Below are 25,633 nucleotides of genomic sequence, written 5' to 3' on the forward strand. Positions count from 1 at the left end.
ACTCCCTAAGTTCTTAAACAAGCCAGACTGCTTAGCACGGAGGGGTGGTTCTGAGTGTAGCTATTTTTGGATTATTTACTGATCTTCCACTGAATTTGCCCCCATCAACCGTTAACATCCCTCTCTTGCTAAAAGGCCACCTGACCAGAAAGGTTAAGAAAAATATTCAGTAACCTCCAGAGAAAGGGTAGAATACTTATTTTTAGCTTTCTGGTATTTGATCATAAATGCTTTCAGCCTGGAATGACTTCAATGAGATTTGTACATCTGAAGGCTGCCAAAAAGAGAAGGGGAAAAAGTCAAATATTAAAGGAAACCTTGCTCTCATCCAAAAGAGGAAGATTCCTTAAATTTTTAAAGAAAATGTTAGTTCTATTTTTAACTCTGTTTTTAGGTTCTTTAAGGCTTCGGCTAAGAGGAGAAGTAGGTCTGATGGCAAAAAGCTTTAAAACCCAAAGGTTTTATACCCAGTACATGTTAACCCTGTATTAACAAGTCCTTGATAAAGGGGAGAAAGCAGGTGTTCCATGTACAATCCAGTTGTCTATAGTCTCAGTATTGTCCCCAGATGGGTCCTGGAAGATTTCTAAAAGGGACTTGTTCTGAGAGAGAAAGGTCACTAAAAAAAACATGATCTCATAAAAATAGATCCACAGGCCATGACAATTGTCCTTTTAAATTAGTTTGTCACCTTAAGAAACCTATCTGTGGAATGAGTGATCAAGAGGCCAATGATTCTTTGCATCAAGTTTTTGTCAAGGTTTGCTTTTCAAACCTTTTAAATCATTGGTGCAACTCCTTTGAATGCATCTTCTAAGTTGACTCTTGGAATGGTACATCCATCACCAAACTCTGCTCCAAATTCACTTGAAGTTGGCAGCTTTAGGTTTCAAATTGTGACTTAACACCCAACCCATCCTAAGATTATACTGAGCATAGGGCAGCCCACCTGGAGGACCCCACAGAGGAGTATCCAGAGCTGCCATGATATGTGGAACAGATAGTTCCATTTGATTCAGGTGTGATGTTTCTCAGGCTGATTCTCTTCTAGGATGCTCTTCATTTGCTTCCATACCTCTCTCCTCTTCCTTGATAAGTCTTTCACTGATATCAACCCCCCCTTTACTTTTTATTTTTTTTTATTTTAGAGAGAGAGAGGGGGGCAGAGAAAGAGGGAGAAAGAGAATCCCAAGCAGACTCCATGCTCAGTGTGGACCCCACATGGGGCCCAATCCCACAATCCTGGGATCACGACCTGAGCCAAAATCAAGAGTTGGATGATCAACCCACTGAGCCACCCAGGCGCCCCCAACACAGACCTTCTTGATGGCTCCTCTCCACTCTGAACCCCACAGTATGAACAATTCAGCATTTAACAATATACCATTTTACATTCCCACCTAATTATTTCAAATGTGAAATTTTGTTCTCACAAGAATTTTAGCATGGCTGTGATAAATACCTTCTGGTTTGATACTTCACTGCACAATCTCTGAGCAGACGATCTGAAGCTCCACACACAGGTACTCCCACTACATATTTAGGTTGGAATGATTATTGAAGTTTAAAATCCCAGTACTATTATGAGGTAGAAAATTTATTGCTTATGCCAACAATAATTAGACTGAAAATCACATCAAAGAGATCTTTGGACTTCGTTTAGTATCTATTTAGTTTGAGGCTGGGTGTATAGTTTCTGTTTAAGGAAAGAATATTGTCCTTCATCTGTGCTGCACTTAATGGCCAATTGATTTTTATTTACATCCTGGTAATTCTTTGAACATTAGGTTCTCTAACATGAGAATTCAGCACTCTGCAATAAATATGGGGGAAAATTTTGCTCAGTGAGGAACTCCAATACCACAAAAGAAAGGGTGTAGTTTTCAAAACTCATTTTTGTTTGCATGGCAAAATTTGACCTGGTGAAAATGATTCTCCAAACCTCCAGCTAGAGAGGTCATGGTCTAAGTCCATCCCACAGCACAGACTAGAGACAAAATTGAAAGTCCAAGCCCTTAACTTTCCTCTTCTGACTCTCCATGGTCTAAACAAACACTCTTAAATCAACTGTTTTCCTTTCTCAATACAGCCCTGTGTACAGGGGAAAAATGGGATTGGCACAGAAAAATAATTTAGTATGTAATTTTTGAAGAAGAAATTTAAAAATAAACAACTACCCAAAATATTTCATTGTAACAAAATGCGACAAAGGGGAGTTAGGACAAAATCTCATATTTACACAAAAAGCACAACTGTTTCCCTGGAAACAGGCTGAGCAGTTATGCAAATGATATGAGCTGGTGGAAATATGACCCAAAGAATAAATGAAAAAGACAAAAGTGGCTAACAAGGATACAAATATGTCCTGTGGTGAACAATGATAAGAACAAGTCTGAAAACCGTGTAATGTGATAATCGTGGTGTTTAGAGAGAAGTAAGAGACATACTGCTGTGGAATTTGGATGGGCCAAGATTTGGCCCAGGTTCTGGGAACATTCGGTACTTTGTTCCTGTGTCTGCTGCTCAGTCAGAGGAGGGCAAAGAAGGAGGGAAGGCAAGAGGGAGAGGGTCCAGTGTTTCTGGTTCAGGGATAGGTCTCCAGGGAGTTTACACAAACACAGTTCCTTCTTTAGGCTGGCCACTGTCCTGTTTGTTTTGTTCTGTTTTGTTGTGTTTCTTTGCACCACATCATACTTGTTCAGCACAGGTTAGCATGCTGTTTTTCTTCTCCTTCTCCTAAATAAACATGGCACTTTCTCACCAAATAAGGCACCAATGTCCTAATGTGAACAAACTGATACTTGTAATCAAGTCTTAAAACCCAACAAAAAAGCCAGTTGATTACTACTCATGCCACCTTCTCTTGAGAAGTCTCTTACTGGACTGGTTTCTCTGTGAAGAAAGAGACATTTTCTAGCTGAATACATAATGAAACAAAGAAGGAAAATTAATTCAAATTATTTTAGGGAATCAGATTATGATATATATTATACTCCATATAACATGTAGCTATGTTATATAATATGACAATATAATTATATAATTATACCATCATAATATGTACAACTATATACACATTATTAGATTTACCTAGATTCAAATGTTAACTCTACTGCTTACTAACGGTATTACCTGGGGAAAGTTATTTAACTGCTCTTTTACTTATCTTTGTAAGAACACTAATATAAAAATAATACATCTAAAAGGTTAATATTTACTGAGTGCCAAGTACATTGTAAGCACTCATTAAATGTAAGTAGTTGCTATGATAGCTCCTTTGACCTAAATGTTTTCATATTCATATATGCATCAGAGACAGAACTGTCATTTTAACATATAATGTTCTTCTCTGCAACTTGGGAAATGGGACTAAAATCCACGTCTCTTTCCACCATTCAAGACGGGCTTTGAAGAATATTTACATTTGAATATGGGGATGTCCAATGTTCTAAAAATTCCCTTTAAGCCAAATAATAAAATTTAAATTGAGAGTGTTTTCGGCCTCTGGAGAAATTTGAAGATTGTGTTCAATTTCCTGATTCTCCATCCTGAAACCCATCTCAGCCAGTAACAGACAGCAGAACAGAACTGCCATCATTCTCGTGCTCCCCCCTGAGATAAAGGCCTCATGCAGTGCTGGATGCCAACAGAGCAAATAATTAGACTGAGTGCTCTTTCCACTGCCAACGAATCGAGAAGTGAAATTTGTTGTGAATGTACCTGAATGCCCAGGACATCAGCTGTCCTAGGAGAAGTCATTAACATTTGCTGAGTGTCTTCTACTGAGCACTACGGAGGATACGAATTGAAATGAAAGATTATTCTCATTGCCCAGATGCTTACAGCCTCTAGTAAGAATCACATCATGTGCCCATTGAGGATAAAATGTCAGGTAAAAGAAATTCCGTGAAGAAGAATGCAGTGCTAGGAAAACCCACAGGTACAAATGATTATGGCAGGCTGGCCTAGGAATGGGGCTGGGATGGGAGGGAGTAAAGGATGAAAAAGCTCTCTATCCTAGAGTTCTGGGAGGTGAGAATTTACAAGCCATTCTACATATGTTCTCAGAGAGGAATGAAGGGAAAACCAGATGGTGTCATCAGGATAAAAAGACAGCACAAAACATAGATGATAGACACACTTTGAACATGTGTGAATAATAATTCATTATTTCACAAAACACCTCCACGCTCACAATTCAGTCATCAAGATTTATTCATACTTGGGGATAATGAAGACTTTAGTGTCATCCTAACTAAATGTCTAACTCTACGGTTAATTTGGATTTCCTCTCAAAAGAAAGCAATGTTAATGGATTAATTCAAAGAAATAAGCTCTTCTTTAATAGGCTTTTCTTTCGCAACCTATCATTTCTAGGTTTTTAGAAAATAACTAACCAAGGAACAAAATTAAGCTTTTCAGGTCTGTTGACTTAAAGACAAGTTGACATTTGTGAGAAATAATTTCCAGAGTTGATTACTACAAAATGAAAATGTCTGCATCAGTGAAATCTCCCAAGATAAATTTGCAAGATTGCTTGTGACTTTCACTCTTTTGTTCTTTCAGTAAATGTCCAGATGACACAACCGCCTGAGTACGGACATTATAATAACACAGAAATTAGTTAAGAAAGTAAAAATGTGGGGCACCTGAGTGGCTCAATTGGTTAAGCACCAGACTTCAGCTCAGGTCATGATCTCACAGTTCATGGGTTTGAGTCCCATGTTGGGCTCCACGCTGACAGCTCAGAGCCTGGAGCCTGCTTCACATTCTGTGTCTCCCTCTCTCTCTGCCCCTCCCCTGCTGTCACTCTCTCTCTCTCTCTCTCTCTCTCAAAAATAAATAAACAGTAAATTGTTTAAAAAAAAAGAAAGTAAAAATATGATTTATTTAAGTAAGAAAACCAATATCAATATGTAATGATCTTTAAGTTCAAATGGTAAGATGTGAAAAGGGCAATCAACAAATCTTTATGTCCCTAAAAGATTTCACTTTGATATGTACAGCTATTTTGTTGTGAGGAATAAAAGATAGGACACATTAAAGAGTATTTAAGGCTATAAGGCACTTTGACAATGTGAAGAATGATTATTATTTAATTAAAGTGACAGGACTTAAGTTAATACCTTTTAAGTACCTACTAAGCAGACCTTGTACCAGATGTTACAGAGCATCCAACATAGATAATTCCTTGGTCTTGCAACATATTAGTTGCCTAGTAGGGAAGAGAATTCCAAATCCAGGCCAAAACCAAGCCTCTGGAAGGGGTAGTAAAAATCATCATCATAGCACTGGGTGTTGTATGGAAACCAATTTGACAGTAAATTTCATATATTAAAAAATAAAAAAATAAAAAAAAGAAAAAAAAATCATCATCATAATATAAAGCATAACTATAATAATGTTTCTAATTATTGCTCATTTTCTATGTGTCACACACAGAAATAGTGACTTTCCCAGTAACATCAACATCAAAAACAAAACAAAACAAGACAAAGCCTAAATATCCCCTTTTTTCCTTGTTATCTCTTGTGCATGTATTATTGTCTACTTATCTCTTTTCAAACTGTATTTTTAACACAGGACCAGTAACAAGTTCTACCTTTTAATTACTTAGTCTATAAATTCTTCATATCTCTTTAATGTAAAAGCTACCTTTTTAAGGGATACCCTTTTACTGATCTGTCCAAACTCTGTTAAGTCAACCCTGAGGTTTGATTCTTAAAAAATGGCATGAAATGGTCTCAATTCTGAGGAGCTCATATTCATTTGGTTTTAAATATGGGTAGGATGGTTTTCTATTTCTCTCCAATTTCCTTCCGTGTCATCTTCAATGCCTTACTCAAAACCTCATGTGGTCTTGTTCATCAGAGGAACACATTGGAGCAGTGACTTCAGGAGACTGGACTATTGGTGGCCCTCTGATTCATTTCATAGGTCTCAACTGTAGTGCTGAACCTATCATCCTAAAGCTTGATTTTGTTTTATATCTTAAAAATAATTAACTTTCTATGTGGCTCAATCTTATCTGTATTGATAACTTTCAGGACTTTCACATATTCTGGTGTCCTCATCTTTGAATTTTTTTCTTTTTTGGCTTGAATTGTCACTTTTTAGTACAATCTGGCATCCTCTGTAAATCTGAAGAGTCCAGATGCCTATAAAGATAGTTCTTAAATGCTAAGATAAAATTCAGCACCAGCTGGGATTCCCCAGACTTCCAGAACATTGTTTGTTTATGACTGCAGTATGTTTTCTTCCTTTTCTATTGTCCCTTAACCATGCCAAAATAGTCCCAACTTTGCCATGTAGAAATTCTAAATAAATGATATCAATTGCCCCTTTCATAACGTCTCAAAAAGAAGTTACAACATCAGTAAGCTCATTCCTTCATAGAATCTTGGCTATGTGTTTGCCCATTCACTCTGTATTTAACTATGAATCCCATCAGATTCCCAGGGAGGGACAGGAGAACTGTAAGTTCATACACATAGTTCTTTTCTAGTGAGCTCCTTAAGAATAGAAATCCAGTATTCTGTAGGCACGGGCATATCTGTCCAGTAAAGTAGCATTTGGCCCACTGATTTACTCTTGAGGTCTGTATATAATCTTAAATAGAGAAATCTATCTCCAGAGATTTATTTACAGCTGTTGGTCATACAGCAATAAAATGGGTCAGTTGTGTTGGAAAGAGGCTTTCCTCTAGGGAGGACATCAGAGGGAGAAGCCATGGTATTCTGAATAAAAGATAAGGTAACAGAACCATTCCAGACAACCAATGTGGTTGGTAGTCAGAGAGAAGTCTTATTTGTAGACTTTGATAGACATACTTGTGTATTTGGACAGAGTTTTTCCTCCTTGAAATGGAGTAATCTGGAGAACAAAATCAACCGCAATCACAACAATATTCACTTAAAATATAAAATGGCAAAATAAGATGTTTAGAAAGCACTACAGGGAAGCAGAACCACCATGTTCCAGTTACCTGGACAGAGAAACAGTTAATGGTCCTCGTTGATATGTCTATTAAAAAAGCTAAAGTGGGGTGCCTGCATGGCTCGGTCAGTGAAGCGTCCAACTCTTGGTTTCAGCTCAGGTCATGATCTCATGGTTCATGAGATAAAGCCCCATGTCAGGCTCTGCTCTGACAGTACGGAGCCTACTTGGGACTCTCCCTCTCCCTCTCTCTCTGCTCCTTCTCCTCTTTCTCTCTCAAAATAAATAAACTTAAAAAAATAAAAATAACGAAGCTAAAGCTAAAATCAGCATTTAGATATTGCTCAACTTGTAATGTTTCTTCTAACATTCTGGTGAAAATAAGGTAAGTAAAAGCCTGCCATTCATCTTAGTCATAACAAATTGATCCAACCATATTATATAATAAATCATTTCCCTACAAATACAGAAAGCGCCCAATAAATGTGTTACCTCATCATTTCCCCCAATAAATATCTAACCTTATCATTTCCCAATAGCATTGAGCTATTAGAAAAAGAATTATCTAGAACATATGCCAGAATGTCCAAGCAGCTGAGATTAGAATTCTTTGCTGTTTCTAATCACTTACTGGTGCTATTTTACAATAAGGAAAGAGTGACAACGAAGAGGGAGTGAAGAACCTTTCACAGCAAAGATAATTTAAATACCTAGTTGATTATGTGACAGTTCAGCTTCTCCTCTCATTCCCCCATTTGGCTGACTGTGTAGTTACTATGTGCCAGTCACCTTGTCACTTTGTCAGAGAGGGTGTGGCAAGGAGATGACAAAGAAAGGATGGGCTTTTTGCAAATGTTCCTGTCTCTCACAGATCAAGTTAGCATCTTGTTTTCTCCAAGAACTTATTTTTTCAGAACTCAGCTTTAAAAACTGCCAATATTTTTTTAGAGTACTTTTTTTCTTTCTTATTTACCACCCATAAATTTCCCTTTTGCATTCTTGAATTTTCTTTGGGACATCATAAAAACAAAATATTACAAGCATAATTTCTGCCAGCATATTTTATAATTATTTTGAAAATCAATCTCTTTCTGAGTTTCTGTATACCCCATGATATCCATTCCAACAGTAGATAAAACATATATATATTTCACAGTAAGCTGTCAGTTTCAGAAAGGAACATCTTAGACTCTTAGAAGCATCTTATAATTACCCAGATAGTCTTACAGGCTCCACAGAAAAACATTCCAGATTACTCATTCTTATTGTTTTTAAATTGATTCCAAATACAATCAGGGTTAAGTCATACAAGGCATCTTGAAAGTTATTCTCAAAAACAGTTAGATGTAAAATATGTACTTATTAAAACCTGTATGGCTTAGACCATATCATCAAGCTGGCTCTTTTTAATTCTTACCTCTACAACTATCCACATGACAAAGTTAAACCTACAGATTGTGCCTCTATGACACTAATAAATATGAATATAACCCTTAGAGGAATAAAGGAGAAGAGGCAGGACATCTTTATATTATTACATGTAAAGGCAACTTGATTTTTAAGCTCATATACACCGCCCAATTTTCATATACATGACTGAAAACAGCAAGGAAACACAGAGAACAGTGTACATTGTTAGACAGTCAAGTTAATAATAAAATATAAGTAATGATTCTGTATCCAGTACTATAAAATATAACAATTCCTATTTCGATGCATTGGAATAACTCAACATGTCACTCCTTTTGACATCAAACATGTTAAGAGAAAAAGTAGGACAGAGAGAGAAAAAAATGGTCAGAATAAATTCTAGAGAATTAAAATGTTTTTCTGAGCCTTAAGACCAGAGACCAACAGAATAATATTCAGTCTTGGAAAAGAAGGACATCCTGACTTCTGTGACAATATGCATGAGCCTGGAGAACATTATGCTAAAGTGAAATAAGCCAGATACCAAAGAACAAATACATGATAGCATATATATGAGGAATCTAAGTTGGTCAAACTCATAGAAGCACAGTGTAGAACAGTGGTTGTCAGCAGCTGGGGAAAGGGAGAAATGGTACAAAGTTTCACTTATACAAGACGGGTAAGTCCTAGAGATCTACAAGATCATAGTGCCTAAAGTTAACAATATTATATTGTATACTTAAAATATTTGCTAAGAGGGTAGCTCTTATGTTAAATGTTCTTATCACCCATAAGTAAGTAAGTAAGTAAGTAAATAAATAAATAAATAAATAAATAAAATAAGGTGGGAGGAAACCTTAGGAGGTGATGGATATGTTTATGGCATAAATATTGCTGATGGTTTCACCAGTTTATACTTATCTCCAAAGTCATCAAGTTGTATACATTAAATATGTATAGCTTTCTTATGTTAATAATACCTACATATGTAAAGTAGTCTAAAAAGAAAAAAAAAGACTTGAGACCAGCCAAACCCACACACACAACATACAAACTATTAGACAACTTTTCTGACCATAAATTTTGGTCTTGCCAATTGGTGGTAAGTGCTGTACATGAAATCACATTAAAAGTGACTCATCAGGGACACCTGGGTGGCTCAGTGGGTTAAGTGTCTGACTCTTGGTTTCAGCTCAGGTCATGATCTCATGGTTCGTGGGTTTTAGCCCTGCATCGGGCTCTATGCTAACAGTGCCGAGCCTGCTTCGGATTCTCTCTCTCCCTCTCTCTCTCTCTCCCTCTCTCAAAAATAAATAAATAAACATTTTTTTAAAAAGTGACTAATTCTGATGAGAAATGGAATTAAGTTGCAAAAGAAGGACAGAAATGAGATTCAACTCTTTAATTATCAACATGTTTCTGATGGAGAACCTTCTCAAGCTAATAAAAGACAAAAGATAGAAATGCAGAAACAGCTGACTAGAAGGCCCTCTTAATTTCTACCATTTTCTCCTCTATTTACAGTGCTTGGTGATTTAGAACAGGCACCAGCCTTTTTGGCTCCTGAAAATTTGTTCAGTAAGTTGAACCTTCAAATATGTTAAATAACTGATTTAATAGGGGCATTTTTATTTGATAGTTGCCAACAGGCAGTCCTGCAGACTTTTCTGATCCCAGTGGGCTGCTTAATGAAAACCCACATCATTTACAAAAACAAAAACAAAAACAAAACAAAAAAAAAACAACAAAAAAAAACTGAGAGGAGAATTCTGGTTTATTCCCTGCTATTGAAATTCATTTACAGGGAGTAGGGAGGTGGTGGATATTTCTAGAACTATTACCTGAGGTTTGGCGAGCATTGGTTTTAAGCTTATCTATCACAAACACAGTGATAGCTTCGCTCCACATTCTTCTATAGTGCACAGACCATGATCCATTTTGAATAAAGCAGATTAATGGGGGGTTTGAACCTCATGTACTAATTGGTTTTCTTTGTTAAGACTCAAAGAGAACCACTGGAGGGTTTTTCCCGTGAGTGCTACATTTCCAGACACAGAACAATGTGATTCTCAGCCACTTACATGAGATCTTTGTGGAAGTGAAGTGAGGCCACAGTTCTGCAGGCCAGGACTTAAAGAGCAGACATATATGAACCACATATTCTGCTCACCCCTAAGTGCTCACACTCAAAGCGCACCTTTGGTCCTCTGATATCCTCCTTCCACACAAAACTCCAAAAGAGATCTACTCAGCTTCTAACCAACAAGTTACCCAGACCAGATCTCGTGTACTTATTGTACTGCTAAATACCTGTGAATTCCAGATATGTATATTCAACAGCTGGACATTTTACCTGGTTGTTCTGCGAGGATGATCTGAAACTCAACATGTTTAAAATTTACCATCCCTTCTCCATCATTTCCATGAAAAGAGAGAGAGAGAGAGAGAGAGAGAGAGGGAATTCCTGTGTTTACCAGTTCATCTGTAAAAGGCATCATTGTACATTCATTTTCAGGTCATAAATATGGGTGTCTTTGTGGGCAGTGCCTTCTTTCTTACTTGATCTAACCTCTCACTTCCCCTACCCCCACCCTGCCCTCTTGAATCCTGCCACTGAACTAATGAAGTCCATTCTCAGTCCTTAAAGTTTCTCATACATCTGATTATTTCTTCAATTCCACTGGCCCTAAGGCTCAGGCTGTTATAATCTTTGCTCTAGATTGCAGCCTCAGCTCCCATCCTTGTCTCCCTTGTCTATAAACTGATATTTACTCCCTACATTTTTCCCAGACAAACTGCCATTTAAAATTTTTGAGGGGTGCCTGGGTGGCTCAGTCAGTTAAGCGTCTGACTTCAGCTCAGGTCATGATCTCACAGCTCGTAGGTTTGAGCCCCTCATCGGTCTCTGTGCTGACAGCTGAGACCCTGGAGCCTGCTTCGGATTCTGCGCATCCCCCTCTCTCTGCCCCTCCCCAACTAGCGCTCCGTCTCTGTCTCTCAAAAAATAAAATAAAAACATTACAATTTTGTTTTGATAATGCCATTTCCCTGCTTAAAATTCATCAATTGCCTCTGACTCTTTATAGGATAAAATTCTGTTTCCTTAAGATTCTAACTACTGCTTTCAGTTCTAACTTCCTCTCTAGACTCTCCATATGCCTCATCCTGTGTCAAGGTCACTACAACTTAAGAAGTTCCCTGAGCTTACTAGGCCCTTTCATATCTTGAGTTTTTGAACAACTGCTCCCCTTTTGTCTGCCTAACTCTGATTCATCCTTTACAGTGAATCTTAGATGTCACCTTCTCCAAGAAATGCCTCTGACCCCAAGAGCATGGGTTAGACTTCACACACTCTTCAGTGCTCTGGGTTTACCCCAACATGAAAATTACCTCACCTTATTTGTCCGTCTCCCCACTACAGAGTAGTCTCCTCAAGGACAGAGACCATGTCTTGCTTCTCTGTATCTCCAAGCCTGGCAAAATGTTTACAATACAGGAGGCTCCTATGGCATATGTAATTTATTAGTAACAAACAGAAATCTATAGAACCTGCTACAACCAGCCCTAGACACCCACCTCAAAACATCATGGAATGAATTTCCAGGTTCTTGTTCATGTGGTTTATATTATAAATAAAGATAATATCATTAGATTCCAGAGAAAAATTTTTTTTTTACTTAAACACAATTTAAAAGCCACAATCATTGACAAAAGGTTTATAAAAATCCAAATAATTTATGTGTTGATAAAGCCACACAATAGTGAAACTACTTTCATGATTCATATGAATGCAAATATCTCCTCTATAATTACTATTATTAGTTATCCACTTAACAAATATTTAATGAACACCCCTATGTTAGACATTGTTTTTGGTGCAGGGGTTACAAAACTGAGCATATGGAACCTTCTTATAGTTTACCGTATTGTCTGGAGGATAGACATTAATCAAATATTACCACTAATGAGTTTATAACTATGCAACAGAATAAAGTACTCCAAAAGAAAATAGTCTCATTTTATGAGAATAGATAAGAAAGGAAACTGGCCTAGACCCAAGATGGGTAGGTCTAAATTGAAAAAAAGGGGAAAGGGGAAGAAGCATTCCAAAAAAAACAAGGAAAAAGCCTAGCAGTGGAAATCTTCCATGGCAAAAGGGAGCATGGTGACGTGTAGGAGATGAAAAGTAGCCCCTGTGGCTAGAACCAAGGGAGCAAGAGAGAGTCCTCTGAGAGATGGAGTCTGATGGGTAGGTAGGGGCTGAACTATGTTGCTGCTGGGAATCTTGTTCAAGATTTTACCTTAATTCTAAAATGAGAAAAGGATTTAAATGGATCAGATTTGCAACTTGAAAATACCAGTGTGGAGAAAGATAGGATACGGCACGGAGTGGATGTGGAAACCAGTTAGGAATCAATGTGATAATTCAGACGAGTGGAGATGACAGTATGGACCTATAGCAATATAAGAGCAGACGGCAAAAAGCCAACAGATTTGATGGCTGCTTAGAAGAAAAAGGTGACAAGACGTGTTAATGAAATAGGTATGAGAAGAAAGGGCTGTAAAAGAGAGGTCAAGGTGACCCCAAGGTGATTCCAGTACTTCTGGCATATGCCACCTTTCCTGAGTCAGGAAACAGGAAAGGGGCCGTGGAAGAGACGTGAATTTGTGGAAGAGATGTGACACGTTGAGTTTGAGGCTTCTTTGGGACATGCATTGCATAAGGAGTTGAATATGTTGAGTTTCTGAGAAAAGATCTGCACTAGAGGAATAAATAAAGTCTGTCATTAAAGCTATGGGCATGGAGGCGCTGGTGAGGGAGAAAATATCTTTAAGATTTCCATTGATGCTTCATCAGTCTAGCTATCTCATGAATAGTCTACTCTGTTGTGTTCTCTTCCAGTAATCCTTTTCACACACTTTCCCCCACACTGGGTTCTCTGAATTCTAGAATGTATGTGGAAAGGAACCTTTGACATCATTACGTGTAACCTCTGTGTTTTAGAAGCAAAGAAAATGCAGCTGTTTTCCCCAGGTCTTGAAGGTCCCCAGAGGTAAAACAGACAAAAGCTCAGGTCTTTTTGCCAATCATTCCAGTTTTTACCTGGAGTGAGGACATGAGGACATGCTGGGAGATAAATGTAAGCGTCCCCAGTACTCAGAATCCTACAGATTCTGATATGTGTTCATTCATCATAATGAAAAAACACAGGCTCTAGCAAAGGACGAAACTTATGGGGGAAACCCACAGCACTGGCAAAACGGAAGTGGGATCTTGAGCTGAACTGATCTTGGTTTGAATATTAGTAAGCAAATATTGCTTACTGCAAAACTTGACTAAAAACTTGAACTCTCTAACCCCCTATTTCCTAATTACCTTCAAGTGTTATAAGGAATAAAACTGATATACTAAAAGCTACTAACCAGATAGTAGGCTTTCAAATTACTAACATTTTCCTGGAAAGTAGAAATAAATGTTTTTCATCCATTATATATATGATATACAAAATTAATATAACATATATAAAACATATAATATATAATTATATATATTAAATATATATCATTATATATATTTTAAAATATATATTAAATTATATATTAAATATATAAAACTATATAATATATAATTAATATAAAGCTAGAAGCTATTGTAATTGTTAATATGATACATAAGCAGTTACTATTTTAATATATAAAACCAAAATAACAAACCCTTATAAAAGAAACCGTTATTATTAAAAAGAAAATCCCAACATATGATTCAAACTCTTAAAACATTAAATATTGAACAAATAATTATTTATCTCATCAGGACTTAAATCCTATTTATTATTATTAGACTCTTAAACTCTATAAATGTCCATGATTGTGAATGGACAAAAAAAATCTACATCCAAATAATATTCAATATTATTAAAATGTAATGTATTTTCCAGAAATAAAGCACTCAAAAAAGCCCCATTTCAACATTTTGTTGTTAAGCAACTAAAAAACTACGTAGTCAGTTTTTCAATTCATTCAAATATGCATGTAGTCAAAGGTAAATGGTACAGTAGTAAAATACTATCAAAGATGGACCAAATGTTGTGGAAAATGTAAAATTAATCATTTCCTCTTATTCACAAACTTGTGCTCCATCTGGATTTGGATCTATATTCTGCTTCCATTCAGAGTTTAAACACAAAGGATTTGTGGCTGATATCAGTGTCACAGTTTGCTTTACCAAGGATTTTCAGGTGAGAGATGAATAAACATTGTAAGTTACAGGATATGAATTCTAGGGCAATAGTTACATCATAGGAGTAAGTTTTATGAGACTCACTCAGAGAAAATCCCCAGCAAAATCTGCAAATATTATATTTTTAGCTTCATAGTTATTTTTGTCCAATTTGAAGATGCAATTGTATAAAAACGTAATGAGCACTTTTATGATACTTTTATGCAGTATTATTTGAGCTTCATCTTTCATTTTATATTGTGATGGAGAGTTTGAGTTCAAAGGCAAGATGTAGCCCCACTTGAATGGTGAGGATTCTGGACAAAACAATTCCCAAGTACACGGACACTTCTCAGATACTTCTGGATTTATTCCTTATCTATCTTTAAAACATGACTTGAAGCAATTTATAATATTAATCCCACTAGTCTTTCTGTCTCTCTCTCTCTCTCTCTCTCTCACACACACACACACACACCAGATTAAAACAACAGCAGCAAGAAAAGACAGACAAAAATAAAAACAATTAGAAGAAAAAAGAAGGTGGATATGTCAGTGATGAGTCAGGTGAGAAAGTACCAATGAGATGTTCAATTTAGCAATGAGCTTTCTAGAAACTAGAGAAAACAAGAAAAGGAAAACAGAAGTTACACATTTCTTTTTGTTTTAAAAAAGGAAAAAGTCAAGTTTATCATCAAAGACAAAATTTTCTTAGTATTATTGTAGAAGAAGTGTATGTCATGGACCCTGTCGTAAGCAATGTAATGAACATGATGTAAATATCCTCAATTTATATTTTTCAAAAGTTAACAAAGTAGTATGTAAATAATCATTTCTCTACCTAATCCAAAGGCTTCTATATCATCATACCTAACCTCAGAAAGGACGGGGATAGGCTCGATTGAGGCCAGATTGTAGAAAAGAAAAAAACAATAATAATCAGAGCCCTTGAAAGCCTGAGAAAAATCTGCACAAGCAAGTTGATGACTGCACTCAGTGCCCTGGATGAAACACAGGTGTGGCCTAGAACTCATTCCAGTGCCCTGCCTAAGGCATACTTCTTAGGCTTTGGTGTTAAAACTGAGGTTCTGATTTAGTGGGTCTGGGGTGGGCCCACACACTCTGTTTCTAATAAGTTTCCAGGTGATACTGACACAACTGGTCCAGCGACCATGTGTTGCGCACCAAGACTTTAGGGAGCATCAACGGGTGACCTGAAAGAGCTGGACTAACAATACTTGAGACACGTTTCCCTTGTGGAACAGTCCACACAAGACAGACTCCCAACCATCACGCCACCCTCCTCTCACATGTGACATCACTCATTCATCACAACTGGTTTCTGGTTCTGCTAAGGGTCGTGAAGCTAGTAGATTCCTTGTTTCGTTAGGAGCTCTGCAGTAGAATATGGGGCCCTCCTAGAGAGCAGAGGGAGAGGCAGACAGAGGAAGGAGAGCAAGCAGCAGGTGTCAACCGGGGCCACGAAAGAACACAGGAATTAATCCCAAATCACTGTAAGAAATATCAGGGGAGAAAAATTACCACAAATACCAAAAACTGCTAGTCAAGCAGATACCATTATAATTTGGGGATATGAAGAAGAAGAGGTTGGTAAATACTAGACATAATACTATTCTGCCAATTAAATCTATAGAAAAACATCTCATTAAACCTGTGAGGCAGAGAGCTCCTGAAAAGTTCCCAGAAAACACAGAATGATACTTAGAAACTAATTACATTAATATGAAAATGTCACGGATATTCTCTTTATGTAGTAACTACCATTGTTGTTTTATGTTAATGAACATTCTTCATCTATATGTCCAATCTTACCTTAATTTTTTCTTTTTTCTTTTTTTTTTTTTTTTTAGAGAGAGAGAGAGAGAGTGCAAGCAGGGGAGAGACAGAGGGAGAGAGAGAGAATCCCAAGCAGGCTCCATGCCTAGCACAGAGCCCAATACAGGACTTGATCCCACGACTGTGAGATCATGGCCTGAGTCAAAATCAAGAGTCAGACGCTTAACCAACTGAGCCACTCAGGTGCCCCTCCAATCTTACTTTTTAATTAAGATCTTAATATTGTCAAGCAAGAGTTCTTCCAACAGGATGCTACATCAGAATAGTATGAATTTTTATGGAATCGTATGAGGTACTGCTCCTCAAAGAAGTCAACCAAAAATTTTAGATTTACTACTAGAGTGGGTAACTCAAACTTGCAGTCCAGCTTAATCTGGTGGGCTAAACTTTTCTTGTTCAGCCATTTTCATTTATGGATATTGTCATTAAGAATTCCTCAACCGCAGTGCCTTTACATAGGTCATGCCCTGTTGACTTGACCACAGTTCCCAGGGCAGATGGGTAGGTAACTTAGAGCATTTATCTGCCTAGAATCTAACTGCATTTTGGGTTGTAACCCTCGTATTAGAGTATTTAAGGAGGCAAATTCTCTCATAGGTCATCAAAATATGAGTAACTTTCATATTTGCATTTAGATGTAAAGTTAACTTTAAGTTCCTGACTGCAAGTTAAATATTTCCTAGAGGATATAGGACACATAAAAAAAAAAAACAAAAAAACAAAAAACAAAAAACAAAAAACAAACAAACAAAAAAAAACCCAAAAAACCTTATAAGACAAAGTAGAGCATAATAACTGCTATTAGAGAAGCAAAAAGACAAGTTTTTGTTTTTGTTGTTGTTTTTTTTTTTTTTTTTTGAGAGCACAGATAATGAAAGCTCAGGATGGTTTTCTCCAAAGAGCTCTCTGAACTAGCAGTTGAAGAATGGACAAAATTCTGCAGTCAGAAGGACCCAGAAGTGGGGAAGTGAGATGGTGAGAAGGGAAGAGATGGGGTACAGTCCCAGATGTTAGACAATACAATATAGGCTATTGTCAAAGAAGAACAAGGAACTGGAACAAAGTGGGCATGAAAGGAAATAACAAGAAAAAAGGGGCATATTTTGTGAGAGCAAATTTCATTCTATTGCAGCTTTTTAAAAAATATTTATTTTTGAAAGAGAGAGAGACAGAGCATGGGGGGTGGGGGGCAGAGAGAGAGGGAGACACAGAATCGGAAGCAGGCTCCAGGCTCTGAGCTGTCAGCACAGAGCCCTTCCCAGGCTAGATCTCACAAACTGTGAGATCATGACCTGAGCCAAAGTCAGACACTCAACGACTGAGCCACCCAGGCGCCCCCATTCTATTGCAGCTTTTGTCTGGTCCCTGTTCTCTCTCCTTTTCCATCAGAGAAAATTCAGCCACTAAACACAAACATGTAGGCCCACCTATCTGCATTCTGGTAATTACTACCCTCTTACCAAGGCTGAAAACCATTGCTCTTCTTTCGACACTTGTTCACGATGAAGCACCACAGAACTCTTCTTCAGGAGCCCCATCAACACCCTTCCTCCACATGCTCTGCACCAGCCTCCTCAGCCTACTGACTCACTGTGAAGGCTCTGGCCTGTCTGATTCTGCCTCCTCTCCAAGCTGTGCTTGCCCAGGCCCAGCATGCCCAAGCCCCACAGCTCAGGCTCAGCTTCAGTCTCGTGGAGCCAGAGCATAGATTTCTAACTTACTCCTATCCATGTCTCTAGGCTTTTTCCTAGTCCCTTTTAATCAGACCCGTGGGGTCTACCTATTTCTGTTAACGAGTCCTTTGTCTCACAGCCACCCAAGTGAAAAACAAAACCAACACCACTGGGTCATATCCCCTAAAGCTTATATTCCCAGCTATTCAACAGATCCTCATGTTGAATCCTCATGTTGAATGAAGGCATCCTCTCTATGCCTTCACTTCCTGGATATCAGAATGTTGGCACCCAAACTATCCCTACACAGGCCTCAGACCTACCATAGTGACAGCAGCCCCCACTGAACACCAATTCACCCTGAGGGCCTACGTGCTCTGGGAGAGTCTAAAGTGTGTCTCCATATTCTCCACACGTCACGGTTAGATTCATTGGATGGGCTTCCAAGACCCTCATCCTCTGACCCAAGTCTGCCTGCTCCATCTCTACAGCCCCTCGACACATTGTTCCCTCTACACATCCTCACCCTGGTCACCCCAGTGCTGCACACACAGCTGGGGGGGCTTGAGGCTGACAGGACTCCTCACTTTTCAAACTCAGCTCGCCCCTGCTGTCCAGGAAACCCTTCCTGACTCCTCATTGATTTTTTTCATGCTCTCAATCCCTACATATAATCTATACCATCTTGTTTCATATAATCTTTAATATCATCTTCTGTTATTTCACGTTTGTTCATTATGTCTTTGCAACTGACCCAGAGTCAATTAAAGTCATGATTTTTACTTGTTTTCTTTTTTGTCTTTTGGATTTGTTTTACTGTCACTCCAAGGATCCAACGTGATGTTGGCATGAGTATTTTATAAGGAGTTGGTGAATGCATGAGTTTGAGAGTTTCCATTCTCAGTGGCTACAATTGTTTTTAAATAGTCATGTCAAAGGTGCTGGAGAAAAGGGTGCTGTGCCGAATACACACTTACCAGAGAAGACACTAGGTATCTTGGAAAGAAAGCTTTTGACAGTACGAATAGGAATTCCGTTTTTTTCATCTTGCATGCGTGCTATGACGTCTTCCATCTGTAACAAAATAATTAAAACCCTTTAAAAGTTGAACTTTTTAGAAAAATCAGTTCTTATAACAATTACACCAGTTTTCCCCAACTGAGTATAATACCACATTCTTGCCTTTCTACACTTCATCATATTGATATTTTATTTTGGTTAAAAGACGATGGAGAAAACAGTAAGCAAAGTGGCCACTTTAAACTCCATTAAGCTACTAAAAGGAATTCTGTGCTTTGAATAGCACCTCTCTCTCCTCGTTTCACATTCTTTGGTTATAAAGGTCGACATAAAAGAGTGTTTATTTTTGAAGCTGTCAGAAACCACTGTAATAGCAAAATTCTCCCTTCGTTAATGTTTTCTCTACGGAACTCAGTGCAAAAGAAAAGAGAAACCTTAAAAGTGTCTGTGTGGGGGCGCCTGGGTGGCTCAGTCGGTTAAGCGTCCGACTTCAGCTCAGGTCACGATCTCACCGTCCGTGAGTTCGAGCCCCGCGTCAGGTTCTGGGCTGATGGCTCAGAGCCCGGAGCCTGCTTCCGATTCTGTGTCTCCCTCTCTCTCTGCCCCTCCCCCATTCATGTTCTGTCTCTCTCTGTCCCAAAAATAAATAAAAACGTTAAAAAAAATTTAAAAAAAAAGTGTCTGTGTGGATTTCCTCTTCAAGCAAGACAGTTTCTATGATTTGGTTTATTGTGAACTTTAACCTACCTAGAAAAGCAGGACCAACTGCCAGCAACTGAGGCTTCTCTTGCCCAGGCATTTACTCAAGGGTGATTCCTACCCACATGATCAGATGCACGCAGCACTGTAGCTCTCGGACCATTTCCACCGTATCTATGTTTCAGTCTGATTAGTACACTATCTCCTGCTTTTGAGAAGTTTTCACGGTTTGAAAGAACTATGCTTTACAAAGCCTGATGTGGAATTTAGTTCTGAATAACATTCATGCAAATCATAACCGCTGTGTGTCTCTAAATCTGTGGCACACATATACGCACAAACACACAGAAGTGGTGCCATGGAGCTCAACATCCAGTCATTCACGGACTCGTTCCACAAACAGCTGGGATCACCGACTCTCAATCAGACTTACCGATGGGCACTGTGGAAATGAAAATGAATGTAATACAGTTGCTGTCCTCAAGAAAAAGTCACAGTCAGTACTGAAAACAGTGGTAAAATCGGAGTAAGGTCTGTGGTTTGGTTAAGAGTGTACCAATATCAATCTCCTGTTTTTGGTAATTTTACTAGAATTCTATGAGATGTTTATATTAGCAGAAGCTGAGTAAAGCGCATCTGGGAATTCTCAGAACTATTTTTGCATCTTTTCTGTTTAAAATTATTTAGGGGCGCCTAGGTGGCTCAGTAAGTTGAGTGTCCGACTTTAGCTCAGGTCATGATCTCACAGTTCGTGGGTTCAAGCCCCGTGTCCGTCTCTGTGCTCATAGGTCAGAGCCTGGAGCCTGCTTCAGATTCTGTGTCTCCTTCTCTCTCTTCCCCTCCCCCACTCATGCTCTGTCTCTGTCTCTCTCTCAAAAATAAATGAACATTAAAACAATTTATTTTAATTATTTAAACAGAAATGTTTAAAGTTTTAATTTTAAAAGCTTGAAATCATTCCAAAATAAAAAGTTAACAAAAATCACAGTCTAAACCCTATACCAGTGAATTGCCAAATTCTCACCAACACAGCTTCAGAATGGTTTTCAAATAAGAAATTTTATTTGCCTGGATGAGTATTTTTCAGACTTATTAACATGAGAAACTGTTCACCAGAAACTGGAGAAGTGGGAAGAATGGGTTTCTGACTCAGCTCTTCTTATGACCATCCATGTTGCTTTGAGCTAAGTAAGCAACCTCTCTAAGGCTGCTTTCTCACCTGTAAGTGGTGATAATAATATTTATAATTACTCCTTTACAGTGTTCATAGGGTGGGGTTGGGGCTGGGCCGGGGTAATGATTTTAAGGTTAAATGATACAACATACGTAAAGCACCATACACAGATAATAAAGCTTGGACTTCAAATATCCACACGTACCCCCAATGCTGAGGGATGTTTATTCTCCACTCCCCATGTTGTGGTTTGTTTCTTGTTTTTCTTCAGAGGGAGCACCACTGCCTCAGTCCCCTACACCTTTCTGCTCCTCACACCTGCCACTCCAGGCCTGGGCTGACTGATCAGGCAGAAGAACTGGGAAATGAGCAATTGGTTGTGGGCCCATCCTCCTTCCATTGGGAAGCCCACATCTAACTCTGCTGTGTGAGAGACCTGCCCGAGTGAGCGAGTACGTCTGATGAGGACTGGGTTTCAGGATTAAAGTTTATGTGTGCATGAACATTCTTCAATAATAGCTGTACCTGCAACGCAGCTGATGCTGTGACTTCTTTCTGCCTTACGCTTTAGTTGTGGTTCTCAACTGGTTCGGAATTCGGAAAATGAAGGTGTTATAATCGGCCCTCCAAAGACCCTAACAACAGCTACATCGTTTCACGTAACGAACACATTTCATCTAACTATAGAAAACTGAAAATAGTTATACTTTTATGACTTTTTGTTTTGTTACTGTTTGCCCTTTGTTCACCTGACAGTGTCCAGGAATGGAAAATAAGCTGTTCTGCGATGTATAGTGGCAGCCTGTAAACCCTTGGATTATCAGTTTAATGGTTTAAAGTAGGTCAGATTAGACAGATGTGGAAACTTCTGACACCCGTTAGTACCTCCAACACCCCAGGATGTGGCAACAATCAGCTCTGGTGGGGGATGAATTAAGGTTCATTGCTATGAGTAGAGGTGTTTTCTCTGCAAAGTCGCACCGCCTCTCAGTTCACTGGATCCCAAAGGAATGAGATTAGGAAACTGGGAATTGAAAGTGAGCTCTGTGGTTTTATTTTGAAAGTTTCAATTTTTTTCTGAGCCATAATTTCCACAATAGAAAAAAAAAAAATTAAACTCCACGTAAAAAGAGGATGCGTGTTCTAGACTGAAAATGTGATCATCAAAAGGTATTCAGTTGTTTATATCTTTATTCAGATATTATTTATCCATGAAGCTTATTTACCATGACCTAGAAGGAACAAAGAACAACTCAAACAACAAAACAAAAACAAAAACAAAAACAATCTGGTTTCTAAAAGGTAACATCAGTCCCAGAAGCCACATGTAAAAAACATATCCATCTTACTTAATAAAGTTTCCTTAAGCATTCACTTGGAGTCTACTTATTTTTATATTAAGCGTGGTTTTAACACACTTGATTATCTGCTTTCCCACTATTTGCAGTGGCAACTTCGGTGAAAAACAGAATGTTAAGAGCAGAGAAACTAATAGAAAAAGCTAGGCAGCAAGAGGGACAAGAAAATATATAAAGTAACTCCAATAAATACTAAACTTCTGTGGGACGATTTAAATTTAAGGTCAAAAGACTCAGATAGCTCTCAGATAGCTCCAACATTCCAAAAGAAGATATATACACATACACACATCTATTGATCAATCCGTCTATCATCTGTCATCTTCATCAGTGTGCCATTGAGCTGTGAAGGGTTAGACTATGTTCACTCTCAAGCCCTAGGGTGAGGAAAATTTCAGCATGGGATGACAGAACACTGAGCATGCCTGGTCACTGGGCATGCCTGGTCACTGAGGCTCTCTCTGAGTCTTATTTTCTTCACCCTTCAAACAAGAAGTTAGAGTCATGTGATCTGTAAGATTTCTTCCAGCTACAAAATCACTGAAGTCTAGAAATAATCATCACTTTTCAGAACTGGGTAAGTTTCCTCACTTAAGTTAAAGAGCCAGTTTCTGGGGTGCCTGGGTGGCTCAGGCTCAGTCAGTTAAGCATCTGACTCTTGGTTTCGGCTCAGGTTGAGATCTCAATGGTTAGTGAGTTTGAGCCCCACCATTAGTGCAGAGCTTGCTTGGGATATTCTCTTTCCCCTTCTCTCTGCCCCGCCCCTCCCTGCTTACTCTCTCTCACCTTCTCTCAAAATAAACTTAAAAAAAAAAAAAAAAAGAGCCTGTTCCCTGTCAGAGACAAATAGATGAACCCATTAAATTGATCAGGAACTTTTACAAATTGCTTCCAACTGTCAGCACATTTTAATTTCAATGCATATAGCAAAGGGATTAAGAGCATGAACTGAGGCCAAATTTGTTTGAATCCTGGCTGTGCTACCTGCAAATTGTATGAACAAACAGGTTAACTTCCTTTACAACTCTGAGACTCAGTTTTCTCATCTGTAAAATGGAGATAATACTAATAGTATACATCTTATCAGGGGTGAGGATTGATGAATCAATGCTAATTAAATGTGTACCCATAATACTGCTATCCTCCTCCTCCTCCTCCTCCTCCTCCTCCTCATCATCATCATCCTCATCAACATAAGTTTCTTCTCTCATCATTATACTAGGAAGCCACAGGCCTTCTCTCTTTCTTTGACAATTGGGCTGGCAAAGACAGCTGTGGTCAAATGCCAACTATTTATTAGAGGCAACCAACTACCAATCACAAAGTAGACAGAGGTACCTATGGACAAGCTCTCTCTTGGATTTCTAATAGAAGACTGGGTTTGTGTTGCCCCTCAAAAGACAGGTTTGATTAGAAGAAATGTCAGGAAGAATATTTTTGCATATAAGCAAGGACTATGTAAACTATGAAAAATAATATTTAGAAGAAGGGGGGAATGAATTACATTCTTTTTTGACAAAGTGAAAATGTCCCTGCTCTCATATTTTCTTGATGAATTTGCCTCTTGAAATTTAGAGGGTCAAAAGACTGAATTACAGGGCACCCGGGTTTCTCAGTTGGTTGAGTGTCTGACCCTTGATTTTGGCTCAGCTCATCATCCCAGGGTCATGAGATTGAGCCCCGCGCCAGGCTCAGCGCCTAGCAGGGATCATGCCTGGGATACTCTCTCTGTCTCTCCCTCTGCCCCTCTCCCTTGATTGTGCTCTCTCTCTCTCTTTCTCTCTAAAGTAAAAAATAGAAAAAAAAATTGAATTGAGATTGAGTACTCTTTGCAAAAGTAATCTTTTTTTCTACCCGAACTAATTCTCTATTTGTTAAAGAGTAAAAATTATCTCTTGCAAAGTAGTTTTGAGAATATCCATGGTTCAATTTGTTCAAAAAAGTTTTAGACCTCTATTACAGAGTGCTTCACATTTTAATTACTATCTTACATCTCTCTGTTCTCCCTCAGATGTGAACTTCCAAAAAAAGAAATCTCACCTTACTCATTTTTGTATTGTTAATATGTAAAGTATATGGCCCACAAGGTGGGGCAGGGGGAAGCACTGAATTTTTGTTTATAGCACATGTTTGATTTTTCTGAGACCTAAAGCAAAAGTGCAAGTTAAATCATTTTAAGATTTCACTTTGAGATTTTGAAAATGTTTTATTTATTTTTTCCTCTTATCTGACATTTGGTGAAAAACTAGCCTGGGTCAGAAATATTAGAACAGAAGAGCTCAAGGTGCAATAAGCTAAAATATTATTTCTGTTCTATTTCATGCAGGGGTTCTTCAGCTTGTTTATTAGAGGAATTCCTTCCTTCAAAACATGAGGGTAAATCAGTGACTGAAGTAGGTCCTACTTGTCGGTGTGACACTCAAGTTCACCGTCACGTACGTGTAAGCTCTTGAGATGAAAGGCGCTACTGAACTCCAACACACTGCTCTTTTTCCGGGAATTCGTAATTAGCCTTTCCTTTGGAATAGTTTAGAAGTCACTTCAATGCTTGTGATGTATTTCAAATACTGCTCAGGTTAAACAGTGCCCGCCCTCACACTTGGTGGAATGAAAGAGAAAGCAGACTATGCAGGTACATCTTTGAGGAGCTTTACTAATTATTCAAGAGGGGCCCGTCAGACAGGGGACTCCCACGTACCTATGAAAACCAAATCACTGCCTTGAAACCTTTCTTGTTCCCTAATGTTCTAAACAATGATGGGAGTTTAATTAGATTTACTTGCAGCTATATTTGCCAGAACTTTATCATAATATCAGTACTACTGATTTCATGCAGAGACACCCTGACTGTAGGCGAAACATTTGTATGAAACAAAGCTAAAACATTTTGTTCTCCGTAGTTCTAAAAGAGAAATGAATCAATCAAAATCTCAAAAAGGAAGTTTCCCAACTTCTTATTGTAATTCACCATTAAGCACAGACGTTTGGAAATATAAATGAGAGCCTGAAAGGGCATATTGAATGGATTTTTTTCCTACGTGCACATGCTTTCAAATCATTGTGTGTGGCCATCATTTCAAGTGCTCGCTATGACAGAAACAATTACACAGGTGTTTCTTGGATAGCTTAGAATTTAGTGGTGGCAGGTATTATATAACTTAAATCTGCCTATAATTCTTTTCCCTTCAAGAAGCCTTGCTAAAGAAGAATATGATTTGCACTTCCGAATTCAGTGGTGACAGCGAGAAAGCAGAGTCAGCCTCTAATGAAGGTTAAATAAGAATTA

General features: G+C 38.3%; 1 protein-coding gene across 8 annotated transcripts in view; it reads right to left on the reverse strand.

The window, feature by feature from the left end:
- Window positions 1-25,633, reverse strand: part of RGS7 (regulator of G protein signaling 7) — a 517,170-nt gene that overhangs the window by 247,643 nt on the left and 243,894 nt on the right. For 7 of the 8 annotated variants that reach the window (XM_053909369.1, XM_053909372.1, XM_053909370.1 and 4 more), the window contains exon 3: window positions 19,074-19,170. The exons of the other annotated variant lie outside the window; for it this stretch is intronic. In XM_053909369.1, coding sequence (XP_053765344.1) covers window positions 19,074-19,170 — 97 coding nt within the window. The remainder of the gene's footprint in view (window positions 1-19,073; window positions 19,171-25,633) is intronic. 8 annotated transcript variants of the gene reach the window in all.

This window comes from Panthera pardus, unplaced genomic scaffold, assembly GCF_024362965.1.
Source record: "Panthera pardus isolate Hobbes unplaced genomic scaffold, ASM2436296v1 HiC_scaffold_21, whole genome shotgun sequence".
In the NCBI taxonomy this organism is placed as follows: Eukaryota; Metazoa; Chordata; class Mammalia; order Carnivora; family Felidae; genus Panthera; species Panthera pardus.